We start from the raw sequence: 18,749 nt of genomic DNA, 5'->3' as shown, positions 1-18,749 counted from the left end.
TGAGCGGGAGCAGCCCACTTCTTGACGTGATCCTTGCCCGAGACCCTTCTCCTGCCCTCTCAGACTCTAGCTGCCTTGGGGGCCACCAGGCAGGTTTCCGTGGCATCTGCCAGGGCAGGCCTGTACGGAGGGCGAGGGCCAGCGTTTCCATTTGGAACACCGGGGGCAGACTGGCCTTTGTTGTGCACCAAGCCCTTGCCCGCAGAATTCCCCAGGAAAGCTGAAGGGCTCGCGGAGCCTCGTGAGCGCAGCCGCACACACCTGTGCCTCTGAGCCAACCTCTTCTCCCCCTGGAGGCTCTTCTACGGAGAGGCCGCCCGAGGCCCCTGGTGGGGATTCCCTTCCTGCCGTCCTCCCAGGCTTCTCCGCCCAGCCAGCCGGCTGTCACAGCAGAGGGGCCCTTCCTCCCTGTGCCCCCCGACACAGGCCGAGGAAGCTCTGCACCCTCACCCCGCGTCCCCAGGGGTGGCGTACGGCGTCCTCTCCGGGCCGGTTTTTGTTCTCGTTGTGAGCCTCCTAGAAAGGACCGGAGCCCAAAGCTGCTCTCACCATGGCTCTCTCAGATGGGGAATCTGTGGTTTTCTAGCAGTACAGAGTCTGCTGTACAAGACAAGGGGTGAGTCACCTTGGATGGAACGGAAGGGAAAGTCAGGTGCTGGGCATTGTCCCGGGACCCAGTGGGCACCCCACTGGTGTCACTCAAAAGTGCGGAGTCCGAGGTCAGACAGACCTGGGTTGGATCCTGCTCCACTCCTCACTAGCTGTGTGACCCTGGGCAAGTCTCTCCACTTCTCTGTGTCCTGATTGCATCATCTGTGAAGTGGGCGGTGAGAAAGTCTCCCTTGTAGGCTGTTGTGAGGGGTGAAAGAAAACAGTCCCCATCGGGCACTTAAGCCAGGGTCTGCGCTTACTAAGCATTAGTTTTTTTGTTTAAACTTTCTTCCCTGTTCCTTTTTTTTTTTTTTAATTTATTTTTATTTTATTTATTTTTTTGGCTGCGTTGGGTCTTCGTTGCTGCACGCGGGCTTTCTCTAGTTGCGGCAAGTGGGGACTACTCTTCGCTGCGGTGCGCGGGCTTCTCATTGCAGTGGCTTCTCTTGTTGCGGAGCTCGGGCTCTAAGCACGCGGACTTCAGTAGTGGTGGCTCACGGGCTCTAGAGCGCAGGCTCGGTAGTTGTGGCGCACGGGCTCTAGAGCGCAGGCTCGGTAGTTGTGGCGCACGGGCTTTGTTGCTCCGCGGCATGTGGGATCTTCCCGGACCAGGGCTCGAACCCGTGTCCCCTGCATTGGCAGGCAGATTCTTAACCACTGTGCCAGCAGGGAAGACCCAGCATTAGTTTTTAGTACTGTTGGTGATGCCGTGATAATAATAAAAGTGAGGACCCAAGGGATCAGCACTGGGGGACTGAAGGAAGGCCTCCAAGACTCTGCTGGACTTCCTCTTCCTCCTGTGCAAATGAGGGAACCAGACTGGGTCTCCAGTTCCTCCCAGTCTACTGATAGATACTGTGTGTGTGGAGATTGCAGAAATCTCTGCAGTTCTTCCAAGCCCTAAGCTGTAGCCCCAAGACTCAGCCAGGGCGCAGGTTCAGGGGAGCACCCTGAAGCTCCCCTGGTCAGAGTGACTCAGCTCCCTGCGGGGACAGCTCGGCAGGTGGCAACCAAGGGTGACTGGCCTGTGTCAGCACCCCCAGTGGCACTCCCCACGCAGCTCTGGGGAGGCCGGGAGGGCCAATGGAGCAGAAAAGGACATGGGTGTGATTCCTCTGCTCCTTGGACGAGAGGCGGGGACAGCTGGGGCGCCCGTGGGTACAGACACCGAGGTTTGTTCACTCTCTGCCTCCCGCCCCCAGGACTCATCGGATAACCATCACCAACTTCTGCCTCGGGAAGCATCTCGTGAGCGAGGGGGACCTGCTGAAGGACCAGAGGGGGAGCCCCGCCTACATCAGTCCAGACGTGCTCAGCGGTATGTGCAGGGTGCCAGGCAGCAGGCCCTGGGACCTCACGCAGCCAGGCTCTGCAGCCGTTCATTCGGTCAACAAACTATCTATGGGTGTGCCCCGGGCTAAGTGTTGGGGCTTCACTGGTGGCCCAAACCAGTACTGTTCCTCCAGGTACAAAATTTGGGGTCCCATGGAGGAAGAAGATGGTAATCATTACACTAGTTACTCTCTGAGATTAGTGCTTGGAAGGAAAGAAACGTGATTTCTGTGAGTATGAAGAATGGGTGCTTGAAGGCCCTCCCCGGGGAAGTGGCGTTCGAGCTGAGGTTGTGAGGGTAAATAGGAACCCACGAGGGGTGTGACTGGGCGGAGGTGGCGCCACATAGTTGAGGAACCACAGAGGCCCCTGAGGCTGCCACTCAGAAAGTTCAGGGGGAGGCCAGAGAGGTGGATGGGGGTCCAGCCGCGCAAGGCCTAATGGAGGCCCTGTTGAGAAACGCCATCCTTTAACTCAAGCGCGAGAGGACGCCGCTGAAGAGGTCTTCACTGAGGCTACCGTGATGAGACTTGCATTTCAAAGATAATACTCCCTTTGTTTGTTTATTTATTCATTCATTCATTCATTCTGCTGGTATTTACCGAGGGCCTGCCACATACGAGGCTCTGTTCTAGACACTTTGGTTACAGCAGTGAACAGTCAGACAAACATCCTGCCTCCATGGATGGTGAGCTGACTTTCTAGTGGGGCTGAGACAGGTAATACACAAAATAAGTCAATTATGTAGCTATCACCTTCTGATAAACTGTTAGTGTTGGGTGCTGTACGGAGCATATGACAGGCATCATCTGTATAAAACCACACAACTACCCTGTGAGGTAAAATTTTTACAGATGAGAAAATTGAGGCTCAGAGAGATCAGACCTCTTGTTCAAAGTCACAGCTAATAGTAAACCAGAAAACTGAGGCTCGATCCCAGGGCTGCCTCCTGCCCAAGGCCACGCTTCTGTTTCACCGTAGGCTTTCTTTCCTTTCTTGCTTGTCCTTTGCCAGATCGGGGTCCCTCTCTCTGTCCTGGTCCCTCCGGGGACCAAGGGCTCACATCCGCTCCCATCCCTGCGATGCGAAGGTTTCAGGGTTGTCTACAGGGCCCATTATCCCCAGCACTCACACATGTGCCTCCCTCCCCACAGTGGCAGAAGCAGCCTCTTCCCGAGTTGTCACGTGTCTTCCTGTGGAGCAGGCTGCTCTAACTTGCCACGAGCATTTGCGATCTCCTTGGAGGCCTTCTCCCAGCTGAGGGTTCTGCTGGAGCATCAGGCCCCTCCCAGGGCTACCTCTGCAGAGGGCAGTGGTGCCACTCTCCAGGCCTGGGGATTTTGGGTGGAGTCCCTGTGGCCTCTGCTAGAAGATCTGGGTGCCAGGGGTGCCTCCCAACTCCCTGAGCACCCCTCCCCCACCAGCCCAGCCCAGCCTGGATACCCTCCCTGAGAGTCCCGAAAGCATCCCTGTAGTTGACAGAGCCAGAGCTGTGTCAGAGGTGGGGTCTGTGACTGTATGCAGGCCTGGGGGTGGAGGGGCTGCCTCTGGTCAGGCCTCCTCAGCAGTGCCAGGCTGGGGTGGCCTCCACGTGCAGTCACTCCCACCTGCTGCCCTCGGCCTCTGGCTCTGGCTCTTCCAGACTCATGCCACTCTTGAAGGGTGAAACAGAGGAACCCCCTGCATCAGAAAGAGACCTGGACTGGGAGACCAGAGACCCAGACTCTGGGACTGGCCTTGTTAATACCCAGCTGTGTGACTTTGGCCCTCAACCCCCCTCTCTGAGCCTCAGTCTCCTTGTGGGTTAAAAGCTGAAAATAGTCCTGCCTCCCTACATTGTTAAGAGGATGAAGTGGGGTGACTCAAGTGGGTTTTGATCCCAGGTCTGCCTTTCATTGACTCTGTGTGCCAAGCACAGACCTCAGCACCGGGCATGAAGCTGTGAAATGGCAGTCATGGCCTTGCCCTCACAGTTCATAGTCTGGTTAATACCTGTGTGACCTTGGGAAAGGTACAGACGTCTCTGGGCCTCTATTTTCTCATCTATAAAATCAGGATGATATTAGCCCCTACTTCATTAGGTCCCTGTGGGATTAAATAAGGCCATAACCCAGTGTCTGGCGCAATAAACCATAGCTGGCATTGTCATTACCAAAAGGAAAGCTTGAAGTTCACTGTTCCTTCAAAAGTCAAAGCTCAGGGAAAAGTCGCCTGACGGTTAGAGCTCCTGGGAGAGCTTGTCTGCTGCAGGGGCCGGACCAGCGCCCGAGAGCTCGCAGTCAGTAGAGCAGGGCCGGTGCTGTGAGGAGGAGGCGTGAAACGTGCCCAGGAGGGCGGGCTGCACAAGGCCAGGTGTGACCCCTTCCCCTCAGGGGTCACGCCAAGGCGGGGCACCCCCCTGGGGAGCCGGGGCTCCAGAGCACGAGTGGGAACCAGCCTGCGGAGCGGAGGAGGAACGAGCATGGCAGAAGCTCAAGGACTGGGCCCGTGCGGCTTGCTCTGGGAGGAAGCATGGCGGGGCGGGGGTGACTGGAAGTGAGGGTGCCAAGGCGGAGGGGCCCTGTGGGTAGGACTTCAGGCGCGAAGCCAGTAAGCCGAGGGAGCGCCAGGGCCGTTCTTCACCAGCCCTGGGCTGAGTGTGCGTGTGTCCATGTGCCCTGCAGGCCGGCCGTACCGGGGCAAGCCGAGCGACATGTGGGCCCTGGGCGTGGTGCTCTTCACCATGCTCTACGGCCAGTTCCCCTTCTACGACAGCATCCCGCAGGAGCTCTTCCGCAAGATCAAGGCCGCCGAGTACACCATCCCCGAGTGAGTCCTCCCTCCCTGGAGTCCAGCCCTTCAGGCTTGAGGGCTGGAAACAACACAGTGAGGCTTAGAGTCCTGGGTCCGAGACCCAGCACCAGCCCACCCCGCCTGAGCCTCTCCCTCTCTCTCTCCTGCATCAGGGACGGGCGGGTTTCTGAGAACACCGTGTGTCTCATCCGGAAACTGCTGGTCCTCGACCCCCAGCAGCGCCTGGCTGCTGCCGATGTCCTGGAGGCCCTCAGTACCATCATTGCGTCGTGGTGAGTGGGCAGGGGCAAGCCTGGGTTCTGCCCACCTGTAGGCACTGTCCTGCCTCCGCAGAAAAGTAGCCTGAGGTTGGGCCCGTTTCTCCTCCAGGCAGAGTCAGACCTCCAGATTCTCCTGATGGGCAGGGTTGGGAGGGTGCAGGCAGAACTCAGGGTTGAGCATCTCCTGCGTGCCAGTCCATGCCAACTATGGGATGGGTATTATCTCACTGAGTTCTCACCACAGCCTGCGAGGTGGAAATTGTCCCCCATTTATTGGGTGAGGGAATTCCTGGGCAGTCCAGTGGTTAGGACTCTGTGCTTTCACTGCCGAGGGCCTGGGTTCAATCCCTCATCAGGGAACTAAGATCCCACAAGCCTCACGGCCAAAATATATGGAGAGAGAGAGAGAGAAAACTGAGGCCCAGAGAAGCAGAGGCAGTCATGTCAGGAAGGGGCTGAGCTGGGACCTATCCCAGGTCTGTTGATTCCAGCCAAGTCTCCGAGCAGCGGGGACCTGGCCGTCGGGGGAGCAGGGCCCGGGCTGCCTGGACCAGCCTGACTTCCCGGCCTCCCCCGCAGGCAGTCCCTGTCCTCTCTGAGCGGGCCTTTGCAGGTGGTTCCTGACATCGACGACCAAATGAGCAACGCAGACAGCTCCCAGGAGGTGAGTTGGGGAGGGCAGGCTGGGCAGGGCTGCAGGGGCCCCTCGGTCCCTTTCCCAGCCAGGGCCTCCTTGGCCTCTCCCCAGCCCTTGGAGCTGGGAAAGAGAGACCTAAGTCCTCGGCCTGAGCTGCCTGGGGCCTGCCTCGGGTCTGGCTCAGCTGGCCATTCCGTGGCCTGACAGAGGGGCTGTGACGCAGTCGGGGAGGAGGCCCCACGGTGGGGAGGCCTCACGGCAGCTCAGCCTGGCCCTCCCTCAGCTTCCTCTTCCTGCCCAGGCCCTGGCTCTGCCATATGCCGGCCCTTTAAACGGTCACACTGGTCTGCCCCTCTGACTCACAGGGTTCTCTCTTGCCCTTCCTGCTTTTAGTTTTTCAGATGATTCATTTTCTCCCAGTTTTCTCTCCTCCCCTGTTGCCTGCACTGGAGAAAGTGCTGGGCCCGGGGTCGGGGCGGAGACCAGGGCGCAAGGCAGCTAGCGGGTGATCTTAGGGTGCGTCCTGGAGGGCAGGGCTTGGCCGAGCCCGGGGAGGGAAGCTGTAAGGACCCTCCCTCTCTGGGCCCCCCTGGAGTCCCACAGCAAGCACTGGCAGGGAGGACCGGACGGAGCCAGCCTGGGACTACAGCAGAGCCTCCTGGCCCTCGAAGAGAGAGTTCCAGGCCCTGCCCCCCAGCTCCCACCCGCTCCCAGGGCTGTCTAGCAGCTAAAAATAATCATCACTGGCATGTAGTGAGTGCCCCCCCAGTACGCCTCATTCAGTCCACACTACAGGCCTATGTGTCCTGTGTTCTTATCTCATTTCACTAAAGAGGAAACGGGTTCAGAGAGGTAAAGTAATTTTCCCAAAGTCGCACAGCTTGGAAGTAGTGGCTGAGCCTTGAACCCAAGTCTGATTCCACAGCCCTGCTCTCCCCCTCTGATGATTAGCACAGGGACCGCCCACTTCAGTCCCTGTGACTGTGCCTGGGCTGTCCCAGGGAGCTCAGCCTGGGGCAAGACGGAGAAACAGGGTTGCCCAGGTGCTGGCACCCCAGCCCCAGGCCGCTCTCTTACCACTTGACCTGCCCCAGTCCCTCGAGAGCCTCTGTGAGGGGAGACTACTGCCCCATTTCACGGGGGCGGGTGGGACGCTAAGCCTTCTGAGGGAATGTGACCTCTTCCAAGGTCAGTGAGTTACGGGAGATCACAGGTCTGAGTGACACCCAGGGTGGCCAGCAAGGTGAGGTCCAAGTTGGCTGGAGGGCTTCCGGGACCCACACTCTGGGCCACTAGATCGGGCCTGAGGGTGTGGTGCGTGGGGAGGGAGGCCCCTGAGGCGGGCCAGCTGACACTGCCCTGCTCTTCCCTCTTGCGTTTCCGCCTCTCTCGCTCCCTCTCTCTGCTGGGCTCCCTCTCTCTGCCGGGCTCTGTGGGTCTGTCTCTGCCGCGCAGGCGAAGGTGACGGAGGAGTGCTCCCAGTACGAGTTTGAGAACTACATGCGGCAGCAGCTGCTGCTGGCCGAGGAGAAGAGCTCCGTGCACGAGGCCCGCAGCTGGGGGCCCAGGCGGCAGCTGGGCAGCGTGCCGCCCGTGCGACGGCTGGGCCACGACGCGCAGCCCGTGAACCCCTTGGACGCAGCCATCCTGGCGCAGCGCTACCTGCGGAAATAGCAGCCTCGGGCAGGGGCACTGGCACCGGCACCACCCACCACCTCTTCCCGGCCCCCAGCCGACAGCCCGGCTCCCCGGCTGGGCCCTGTAGCGCTGAACTCTCTCCCGGGCCGCACCGGGGACGGGGCAGGGACAGCCCAGGTCACACATGGGGTCAGCAGAGGTACCATGAAGCTACCTTTTGGAATGATTGCTTGATTGTTTGGTTTTTTAATCTGAGAAGCCTAGATAACTAATCTGCTTTTAATCATGACGTTTTAATCTACCTCTGTCTCTTTAACCATGCTGTCTCTGGACTGAGTGAGAGGGAGGAGGAGGGAGCCCGCCCGCCCGGGGCCGACCGCCACCGACCCACTGACCCCCGGGGGCAGCTGCCCCCCACAGTCCACATAAGCTGAAAGTGCAGCTCGCTGCTGGCTCCCAACATGAATGCCCGCTCCCCACTGCCCTCCCAGGCCCCTCGCAGTCTGTTTTCCTCCCTCCCCTTCTGACCCCAAGCCCCTCAGTCCAAGCTTTGGAAAACTGTCACCTCATCTTAAGCGGAATTCAAATGTATTTATTTTTGTACTGAAACCAACTTCTCTCCCATCTCTAGGTGGCTCGGCCCATGGCCACTCCCTGCCCCCAGCCTGGCTGGACAGCAGGGAGTCCACAGCCCCCGATGGGCCCCCTCCTCGCCCCCAGGCTCAGAAGCCCCTTCTGGCCGGTCCCCTTCCACCTCCAGCCCACCAGTCCCTTCTTGTTTCTGGTGATGCGGAGGCCTTTCTACACTTGGTTCTCTCTCTCCCATCTCAGCTTCTCTGAGGTGCTGTACACCCGCATCGGCCCTGGTTTCCTCTTCCACCCCTCACCGTGGTACCGAGGTGACGCCGACATGGATGGGAAGGGTGCCTGGTGGGGGGCTGGTGAGAGGTGCTCTGGGCCAGCTGTGAACAGGCGGCCCTGCTTGCACGTCGTCTCACTCCCCTCACTCCTCTGTGTTCAGAGAACCGTGGGGGCATCTCCTCTCCCGCCGCTGCCTCGTAATAGAGGTGGTGTCTCTCCCAGCAGACCACCAGGGGCGCCAGGGTCCTTCCTGGGGGCTGCAGGGCTCGTGGGGAGAATCGTAGGGACTGGGGGGCCCAGCCTGGCTTGAGAACAGCCCTGCTGCCCTTTTTGAGCCGAGATTTTGAAGTGGATGCCCGTCTTGCCAGAAACGCTGTTCTCACCAGAATGCCCTCCTTCCCGCTCTCCCACACTGGACTTGGCCCTGCCCAGTGCCAAGCAAAGACCTTCCCCTGGCCTACCCTCCCCAGGCCCCTCAGAGCAGCGGAGCGTTCCCCTCCAGGCAGCCCTGGGCCCTCGGGCCCTTCCTGCCTGCCTTCTCCCCAGTGGGGAGGTGACAGAGGCCTGCGTGACCTTGTTTCCCAGGGTGTGAGCTGCCCCCTCCCCAAAAGCTGACTCACTGTGAGTGACTTGGGCAAGGTCCCAAACCTCCTTGTGCCTCAGTTTCCCCATCTGGAAAAAATGGGGCCACCTCTTGCCAGCAGTAGCAGGGCCGCCCACGCCCCTTCCTCCCCATGCCCCCATCCCAGCACGTGGGCGCCTCGTGCCTCTGCCTCAGTGGGTCCGTGGGAGCCCGCCTGAGCCCAGCACTTACCCCCCTGAGCACCGGCTCAGCCTGCCTCAGCCGTCCAGCTGCTGAGAGCCAGGGTCTCGTGCTGGGGTGGGGAGGGGCGGGGGCGGGGGGGCGGGATGCCCTCTTTTCTATATTTATTTCAAAAAGAAGTCTCCTAAAGGAGTAGAAATGCAGTCCGGCCCGGGGCTCGCAGCCCCTGTGACTGTCCTCCCGTGAGGGCCTCACCCGAGCCCCTCGTCCGGCAGCCTGCCCAGACCCTCCGGGCCTGCTTGCCTGGTGGTCTTTCTCCTCCTTTTCAAAGCAATATCCTCCAGGTCTGCAAAGCCTGTCAGACAGACTGGTCCCTTCCAAGGTCAGCCCATGTGTCTGAGTAATTTCTGGCAAAGCAAATGAGAGGAGTTTGGGTCTGCCCTCACTGGGTGTCACACGCTGAGAGAAGTCCTATTGTAAAAAAACAAAACGGGAAAAGTCACAAAAAAGTTTGTATAAAGTCATATTTTTGTACTACATGGGGACTCTTCCTGCATGTCAGCAATAAAACTTCCTGATCTGGAGCCAGCGTGGCCTGTGTCGTCTCTTACCCTCCTCGCCGCGTCTCCATCTCTCCCACCCAGCCACGCAGCGCAGGATTCCTGTAGCTCTTGGCTCTGCCACCAGGTGCCCTGGACGGGCGCTCCCTCACCCTAGCAGCCGTCACTGTCTTGAATGGGGGAGGGGGCCAGAACCTCCTAGCAGTCTCCCAGCCCCGTTGGTCCAGCCTCCCGCCAAGTGCCCAAGGGGGAACTCCCCGCTTGGCTTGGCTCAGCCCAGACCTGCGCAGGAAGGAGGCGTCCCAGAGCAGCTGCCACCATCAGGGTATTGATCCTCTCTCCCCTCCAAACCTCCATCTGGGATGGGGGAACCCTAGCCAGACAGACTGCACGTGTGCCCACGTGCCCATCCAGGGCAGCTGCGGTAAGAAGCGCCAGGCCAGGCCTTTTCCTGTACCACCCTCCTCTCCATAGGAAACCAAGGGGGGGGTTCCTTCCTTCCTTTCTTCTTTCCTTCCTTCCTTGGCCTAAATTTAGACTTTGCAGATTGAGCACTGGAGCAGTGAAGCTAGAGGTGGGCTGGCCCTGTCCCCAGCACACCACAGCGCACAGGCAGACCCACTTTTGTGCTGGAACCCACACAGGCCCAGGTCACGAAAGGAGCAGAGATCCGTGCCAGAGGAGCCCCTCTGGCAGGTGTCCACACAGCAAGAGGGGGTGGCGCCTCCCCAAGGTGTGGGAAGGCCCTGATTCTTTGCAAATTCTTCAGGGCGGGCCCCGGGGCCCCCATCCCTCCCTGTTCCCACAGCTACCGCAGCAGCCAGGTGGCCCCTATCTTCCTGGCCACTCCCGAGTCTGTACAAATGTTGCCTGTTACCTTATCTGTGGCACTGTCCCGGATGCAGCGCCAGAAGCTGCCCCACTGCCAGCCCACCCGGGCCACACTCCGCTCCACCAGCCACGCCCCCTGGGCCTCATCTCCATCTCGGCCTCCCTCTTGTGCCCCCGACCCGATCAGCCTCTGTTCTGCACACAGGTTATCACCTGGGCACCTATGTGTCGGGCTTAACTTCAGCAACACCCAAGACAGCAAGTCGCATGGGGCCAGGGACTTTTTGTTTTGCTCATTGTGTCCTCAGCCCCTAGAACTGGCTGGGTGCGCAGCTGTCACGCCAGAACTGTTGCTTCATTGATCTAAACTTCTTAGATTGCCCTTTACCGGTTTTTCTTGTGAGCCCTGGCAGCAAAGCAAGGGGAAAGTACCAGAAAGGCGGCTGTGATCAACAGCCTCCTATGCTCCTGAGGAGTCAAACAAGAACTGAGATGTTTCCAGCAGTGTTAGTCACCGCCTGGTCCCCAGCGCCCTCAGGCAGAGCAGCTTCAGAGAGAAGCCAGCCTGGAGCTGTGGCGCTGTCTCTGGAGCTGTGGCGCTGTCTCCCGTGGGAAAGGAAGTGAGGCGACGGAGGCTCGGAGGCTGAGCTGTGCAACCTCCAAAGCCAGGTTAGCCTTGACTTCTTGCCTCTTTCCCTCTCGTACCCCACGTCCAACCCTCTGTTGAGCCTGCCGGCCAGCCAGGCAAAACCTGACCACTCCTCACAGCTCCTGCGACCACCCCGTCTGAGCCCCCTTTCCTCCCTGCTCCCATTCTTCCCCTGCAGCAGCCCAGTGGCCACAGGGCAGCCAGAGCGAGCCTTTTAAAAGTCCGATGTTGTCCCTCTCCTGCTTAACAGCCCCCCCATGGCTTCTGTACACACAGTGTAACATCCAGAGGCCTGTGTGTGGCTTAGAAAGCACTCTCCACCAGGCCCCATCTGACTTCCCAGCCCTCCCCTCCCTCACTGTCCCAAGGAGCCAAGCAGCTTCTACCTCAAAGCTTTTCTTTCTGGGAGGCTCTTCCCCCAGATATGTGCAGGGCTCACTTCCCTTGGCTCAAAAATCTCACCTTCTCGGAGAGGTTGTCCCTGGCCACGTCCACTGGGTCTTCCCTAGCCCCTTCCCCTGCTTTATTTCCCTTCATTGTGCTTATCACAGCCTGACACTACAAGGTATGTGTGATTGTCGATTATATCCGTCTCCCCTACTCGGATGTTGAGCTCCACGAGGGCGGGAGGATTTTCTGTGTGTCCATGTTGCGGGGGTGGGGAATTGGGGGCTGGTCGTCACAATGACAGAGGTCGGGTGGTGCTGCTGGCATTTGGGGGGCGGGGGACCAAGGCTCCAGACAACCCCAGAAGGGGGACAGATTCTACATCCTGCTCGACATGAGTGAAAAACGTGTTTATAATTACCAGAGCCAAGACTCTAACTCCATTTTATACATAAACACAGAGGACTTGTGTATACATAATATACACTGAATTTTCTGGGAAGGCAACTACTGTGTAAAGTGAAGGAAATTTGTACTTTGTTTTGTTCAGAACTTTACCAAGAGTTCAGAGTTTCAGACACTGACACAATATCCCAGCATCGGTCTGCACTCGTAGCTGTCACCTTCCTGGCAATTAATTACTTCACAAATACACAGCATTGCCCTTTATTTCTTATATATTACAGGACAAAAAGATATGTACATTTTTAAATTATATTATCTATATTAATTTAATTATATAATTATTCGATTTAATTATATATTAATTTTAATTAGAGGTGGGTCTATTAGCCATAAATTTCATTTCAGGAGCATACAAGAAGCAATTAGAAAATATCATGAAGGGAATTCCCTGGCGGTCCAGTGGTTAGGACTCCACGCTTCCACTGCAGGGGGCACAGGTTCAATCCCTGGTCAGGGAACTAAGATCCTGCATGCCTCACGGCGCAGCCAAAAAAAAAAAAAAAAAGGAGAGAAAGAAAATATCGTGAAAAGGCAGCTTTGGGTCTGACAGGATGGAGAACGATGGCCTAGAGCTGCCCAGTGGAAGACTGTTAGGGAACATGGCTCTGAAGTTCAAATCCAGGCCCTCCCACTTACATCCATGTGACTGCACACAGGCTACTTGACCACTCTGAGCCTCACCCTCCTCCTCTGTAAAATGGGAGTCATGCTACAAACTACACAGGGTTAGTGGGAGGATTTGAAGCGTTGAGACGAGCACGGCGTTTAGCAAAGTGCCAGGTACCTAGAGGATACTCAGTATCCATAACCGTTATTTACTCGTTTTGCAGACTTTCACAGTGCCTCTTCCCAGCAGCTGTCCCAGGTGCTGAGGGGGCATTCAGAGGACTGCGAGGCCTTAGGAGGCCTTGAGTGAGTCCCCTTCCTCCTCCACCCAAGACCTAGGCAGCCCCTGACCTCCAGGTGGGGTGAGGCCCCAGTGTCAGGAGCAGAGCAGCCAGGGCCAGCCCCGACCTGGGCCACTGGGGAAGGGGGCAGAGTGAGGCTTTGCCTTGAGCCCTGAATGTGCCAGGCCTCCCGAGGGCCCTCCCAGAGGCTCTGGATCTCTCAGCCTTCCGACCACCCATTAATACCTGTCTTTCCTGTATGTCATCTTAGGAACACTCTGCACCTCCCAAGGTGACAAATCTTTAGTCTCACAGGCAGACAGGAAGACAGAAAGGCAGCCAACAAATGGGCAGGTGGGCAGGCAGCAGGTCAGCCACAGGCCGACAGACAAGGAGGAAATCAGCAGGTGGACATGTGGGATGCAAGCCAGGCAGGCAGGTGACATATATGCCGAGAGATCCCAGCCAGCATGACCAGAAAGCAGGTGGCTGGGCAGACCTACAGACAGGCTGGTGGGCAGGCAGAGGCAGACAGAAAAGCAGATAGGCAGGTGGCCAGGAGGGCAAGGGGATGGGGGTGTGAGGGGGGATGGCCCACATGGACCAAAGGCTTTGGGCCCTCTCCCAGGGCCTCGAGGAGCAGCCCCCAGCTTCTTTGAACCCTCCAGGGCAAGGCTGCCACTTCTCCCACCTGGCCTGGCTTGGCCACGTGCATCCCCCTGGAGAAGGCAGCCCTCTGGGTAGCTCTCTCTGAGGGACCAGCAACCATCTCAAGCCCCACCCTGCTCCAACATAGCCATCTGCTTCACCAGGGTTGAGTCACACCTGACCCACTCCAAACACACGAGTCACACGCCAACCCAAACACAGACACACCCTTGTCCATAGGTAGCGATACCCAGAGATCTGCATAGCACAGATGTGCGGAAACAGCTTAACACAAACACATCCAATATCTTAGAGCCCCTACTCAGAGAGGCGTGCACGTGGACCCACACGGAGACACAGGTATGTGCCATACAAACCGACGCACGGCATCCTCACACTCAGGGTCAGTCATACACGCACGGCCGCAGCACACACTGATATCCACGCGGACGGGCAGGCATCCAACATGTCAGTGCAACCCATGGAAACCCACAGCCAGTGGTCAGATTCCAGCCTCAGCTTCCCCTTGCAGTCCTGGCCAGGTCTTCCTCCCAACTCCCCGGTCTCTCCCGGCTGACGCCTCCTGCAGGAGACCTGCAGTGCAGCATCCAGAACTCTCTTCTCTCCCGTCCCCTGGGTGACCTCAGCCACTCCCCGGTTGTTCAATCCACCTTGTGTTGAGGACTCGCAAACACACTCCCAAGGCCAGACTCCTCCGGACTGCGCCTGCGTGTCTGACAGCTCCACCCAGATACTTATGGACCTCTCAAATCTAACCACCTGAAATGAAACTTGGATCCCTAAATCCTGCTCCCCAGCTGAGCTTGCCTCAGGTGCTCAGGCCAATACCAAGCAGCTGTCCTACATTCCTGCTTCCCTCACATCCTCATGCAATCCAGGGAGTCCTGCTGCCACTCCCTTCAGAACCTCAGCCTGGCTCACCTCCTCCACTGGCCATCCTGGTCCAAGCCCTCGGCCACTGCTGGCCTGGATGGCTGCCAGCCTGCTCACTGTTCTCCCGGCTTCCATTCTTCCCCTGCGGCCCCATCCTACCCTGAGCCCCCAGGGGGACCTCTCCGAAGTGCATCACGGAATGGGCCTCGTTTGGGGAACCCACCAGGGGACGGAGCCTCCTGCGGCTCACTCCCCCGACCCTCAGGTGCTGGGGCGTCCGCGCCCAGGGGAAGGGCCCCCCAGCCAGGGCCCAGGTTGGCAACAAAGTTAGGAAGCCGCTCTCTCCAGGGTGGAGCCTGGCTTGGGCTGCCCTTCCAGGGAGCAGAGCTGCCCCGAGGAGAAAGCGGGGTCAGGGTCGGCTCCAGAGGGGGAGAAGGGTCTGACCTTGCTGACCTCGCAGGCTGACAGGGGAGCATGACACTCTCCTGATGGAAACTCTCCAGGGGCTCCCACCACACTTGCGATAACATCCAAGCTCCTCCGCAGGCCCACCGGCCCCTTCACAATCACCCCACCACCCGTCCCCGTGCCTCGCTGCCCCTGGGAGAGAGGTGCCCACAGACGCTCCTACCTCAGGGCCCTCGGCCTCTTTCCTGCCCTGACACTCTCCTCCAGATCCTGGCACAGCTGCCCGCTCTTCTGGATTCAAGTCTCTGCCCCGTGTCACCTGTGAGGGCTGCCCCAGCTGTTCTTCATCACCCTTCCCCACTCCATCGCCCTCTGAGCACTTAGGAGCACCCAAGACCATCTTCTTCACGTACTGTCTCTCCGCCTTAGCGTCAGTTCCAAGAGGGCAAAGATTTGTGTCTGTTCTGTTTACTGCTGAACCCCATTACCAGGAAGTGCTAAGCAGACCAGTTAGCATTTGTTGACTAGTGGCTGAATGGATTTATACACAGACATACCCACCCCACAAAAATGCTCAAGCAGATACAACACGAAAACAGACACACAAATATACGAATATGGGCAGAAATACCTCCACACATGCTCACAAAACAGACTAAACAGTCACAGAGACATCAAGAGTCCCTTCCCCTCCCTGTGGGAGTCATCCTAGTCGTTTCCCTAACCAGATCTGCCCTCTGCTTGAACCCAGTCTCAGGACTGGGAGTGGGGGTCTCCAGCCTGGACAGAGAAGGGGGTCACTGGCCCACAGGCCTCAGGCTGTGCCTTCAGCTATGTCTGCAATTTCCTCTCCCCCTTCCTTCCCTCCTCCTCTCTAAGGCTCCTGCCAAGAAGGCCTCCCCCTCACCCCATCCCAGCACAGGAAGGGGGGCCCAAAAGCGGGGGCCTGGGAGTCTGGGCAGGAAGAAGACCCGGCCGCATGCTGATCACACACACACTGCAGGCACAAGCCCTGAGCCTGCGTGGAAATGCGTGCACGTGCACCAGCAGGTTTAGCCCAGAGCCAAACACACCTCTGCCCCGCTGCAGAAGAGCACAGGGGCCAGCGGAGGCCCCGGGCTCGGTTCTGCAAGGCTGGCCTGGGCCTGGCTTGAAGCCAGAGTCCAACATTCATTAACCCTGAGTGACCAGAGCTGGGCCAGCTGGCCACACTCACTGCCTGGGCCCTGGGAGGAGGGGACGAGAGCTCTGGCCCTGGATTGTGGCTGAGGGTCTGGGGGGGGGGGGGGGTTGGTATCTGAGCTAGGGAAAGGGGCAGTCTTCCCGGGGTGAAGGGGCCTCCTGGGAGGAAGAGCAAGGTTTAGGGAAGGGGTTAAGAGCTCAGGGTCAGAGAACAGTGGATTCAAATCCTGACCGTCTGGGTTAAGTTATTCAATCCTTCTGTGACTCAGTTGACTCATCTGTCAAGTGGGGATAATTGCCTCCACGTTATAGGGTTGTTAGGATTCAATGAAAAAATATTGTAAAGGATTTAACACTGCCTGGCACCTACTGAGAACTCCATCCTCATTATTATTGTTGTTATTAGCAGCCTGGGGGCGGGTTCCTGCAACCGGCCTCCCCAGCGGTTTCCTGCCGGGGAGCAGACGGCCCCTCAGGCCTCGGCCCCACCCCACCCCTCCTCCCTGCAGCCCTCCTCTCCCCTTCCTCTCCCGGCCCTTTTCCTCCCCGCCTCCCCCGCCCCGCCCCGCCCCGTCCCTCCTCTTTCCTCGGAGGAAACTTTCCGCCGGCTGGTCCATCGGCCCTTGTCCGGCCCGCGCTGCCGCGGCCTGGGATCCGAGCCGGGCGGGCAGGTGACCGGGACCGGACGGGGCGGGAGCGGCCGGGCCCCGGGTGTCTGCGGCCGCCGGACGCGCCGGGGCCGGGCAGCGGGGAAGCGGGGCGCTGACGGTGAGTGAGCCCGGGCCTCCGGGCCCGGGGGTCCCCGCGGGGCGGGCGGGATGGGAGAGGGAGGCGGCTTCCCTGCCCGGAGCCCGCCCAGGGAGTAAGGAAGGCGCCCACGTCTCTCTCCTTCATCCCGATTCCCGGACGGCGAAAGCGGGCCTCGTTTGGGGAACCCACCAGGGGACGGAGCCTCCTGCGGCTCACTCCCCCGACCCTCAGGTGTTGGGGCGTCCGCGCCCAGGGGAAGGGCCCCCCAGCCAGGGCCCAGGTCGGCAACGAAGTTAGGAAGCCGCTCTCTCCAGGGTGGAGCCTGGCTGGGGCTGCCCTTCCAGGGAGCAGAGCTGCCCCGAGGAGAAAGCGGGGTCAGGGTCGGCTCCAGAGGGGAAGAAGGGTCTGACCTTGCTGACCTCGCAGGCTGACAGGGGAGCTGCGCCCCCAGAGAAGCATGGATGCCCCCCGAAGGGACATGGAGTTGCTCAGCAACAGCCTGGCGGCCTACGCACACATCCGCGGTGAGGGCAGACCCCCGGACCTGGACCCCTCCCTGCCTCCTCAGGCCCCACTCCACCCCTTCCCTCCCCTCCTCCCGGCCCCTGCCACTGTAACCCCCCTTAGCCAGTCACTTACTCCCAAACCGCCCCCCACTCCCCCGACTGCCCGATGGCGGCTACCTAAGGTCCCTCAAATAGAGGGTACTGTCCTTGCCCCCCAAACTTAGAACCTGGAGTCTTTTAGAGATGGGATGACTCCCACGTGCCAGGCCCCCTCCGTGACTTCTGCCCTCTGACCCCCAGCTAACCCCGAGAGCTTCGGCCTCTACTTCGTGCTGGGTGTCTGCTTTGGCCTGCTGCTCACCCTGTGCCTCCTGGTCATCAGCATCTCCTGCGCACCCCGCCCGCGGCCCCGAGGCCCCACTCCGCGCCGGGACCCCCGCAGCAGCACCCTGGAGGCCGACGATGACGACGACGACGACGACGACGAGGAGGACACGGTGACTCGGCTGGGCCCCGACGACACGCTGCCGGGCCCCGAGGTGTCCGCGGAGCCCGACGGGCCCCTGAGCGTCAACGTCTTCACTTCGGCGGAGGAGCTGGAGCGGGCGCAGCGGCTAGAGGAGCGGGAACGGATCCTGCGGGAGATCTGGCGCACTGGACAGCCAGACCTGCTGGGCACCGGCACGCTGGGGCCCAGCCCCACAGGCACGGGCACCCTGGGCCGCATGCACTATTACTGACCGGCCCCCAGAGCGTACTGGATATGCACAGGGGCTTCGAGCTGCCCCAGGACCTTTGGACTGCCCCTGCCCACGGTGCTATGGAGGCCCCGCCCCCACGGCTCCCCTGGTGCTGTTGGGCCTGGATTCCCGTCCCCTGGGAGACACCCTTCCCCCGTCCAGCCAGAAGGCCCTGGGGGTAGGGCAGGACGCAGGGTCCCCATCCCGTCTCTGGGGGACGGTTAAGAGGTGACGTGACCAATGAAAGCTGCATTCTCAGTGACTCAGTCTCCCTCTGTTATCCTTCCCCCTAATGACTCCCAAGCTCTTGCCATGCAGGGGGCCCCAGGGCTGAGACCCCTTTACCAGGCTGACCACCTCCTTCCACCCACCCGACGCCTCAGCACACATGCTTGCGTTCAATTCACACATGGCAAAAACACACACTCCTGCACCCACACTCCACCGCCTCACCACAGACGCACACACAAAAATCAACCGCATTCCTTTCAAATGCATTCCTTACCGGTAAACGCCCGGGTACACGTTGCCCCTGTCCCTACAAATGCCCTAAGTTTATGCATCACTGCAATCACACACACGCGCGCGCGCACACAAGGCCTCGGAACCCTAACCTTGACGCTAAGGCGCTATTAGCCCCAATGTAACCAGGGGTGCCTGAGCTGGGCTGTGGAGTTCTTGTGTCACTGCGTTCCCGTGAGTCCCTCACAGCGGACAGTGGAGGCAACTGGGAGGGGTCCGGGCTGGAGAGCCGGCCCGCCCGGCCCCTCCCCTGGCGCACAGCTGGATTCTGGAATCCGGCCCCCGGGCAGAGGCCCGACCCCTCCTGGGCCCCTCCTGCCGGCCATTTCTCCAGCGCGGGGACTAGCGTCCGAAGGAGACACCCTCCCCCCTCGCCATCCGGTGG

The 18,749-nt window shown here is 59.7% G+C and overlaps 2 protein-coding genes across 6 annotated transcripts in view; both read left to right on the top strand.

Moving 5' to 3' along the window:
* STK40 (serine/threonine kinase 40) overlaps positions 1 to 9,519 on the top strand; it is a 37,660-nt gene extending 28,141 nt beyond the window's left edge. For 4 of the 5 annotated variants that reach the window (XM_059919120.1, XM_059919104.1, XM_059919110.1 and 1 more), the window contains 5 exons: positions 1,854 to 1,969; positions 4,647 to 4,791; positions 4,929 to 5,048; positions 5,616 to 5,700; positions 7,129 to 9,519. In XM_059919120.1, the coding sequence (XP_059775103.1) occupies positions 1,854 to 1,969; positions 4,647 to 4,791; positions 4,929 to 5,048; positions 5,616 to 5,700; positions 7,129 to 7,347 (685 nt within the window). In that variant the 3' untranslated portion in view covers positions 7,348 to 9,519. The remainder of the gene's footprint in view (positions 1 to 1,853; positions 1,970 to 4,646; positions 4,792 to 4,928; positions 5,049 to 5,615; positions 5,701 to 7,128) is intronic. The other variant, XR_009502582.1, reaches the window with a different exon arrangement.
* A 6,910-nt stretch (positions 9,520 to 16,429) lies between these two features.
* EVA1B (eva-1 homolog B) lies at positions 16,430 to 18,104 on the top strand. The gene is made up of 3 exons (XM_059897006.1): positions 16,430 to 16,614; positions 17,023 to 17,120; positions 17,403 to 18,104. The coding sequence occupies exons 2-3, from the start codon at positions 17,054 to 17,056 to the stop codon at positions 17,840 to 17,842; spliced, it is 507 nt and encodes a 168-aa protein (XP_059752989.1). The 5' UTR covers positions 16,430 to 16,614; positions 17,023 to 17,053; the 3' UTR covers positions 17,843 to 18,104.
* The last annotated feature ends 645 nt before the right edge of the window (positions 18,105 to 18,749 follow it).

This window comes from Balaenoptera ricei, chromosome 1, assembly GCF_028023285.1.
Source record: "Balaenoptera ricei isolate mBalRic1 chromosome 1, mBalRic1.hap2, whole genome shotgun sequence".
Lineage (NCBI taxonomy): Eukaryota > Metazoa > Chordata > Mammalia > Artiodactyla > Balaenopteridae > Balaenoptera > Balaenoptera ricei.
This window is presented reverse-complemented; position numbering and strand designations above follow the sequence as displayed.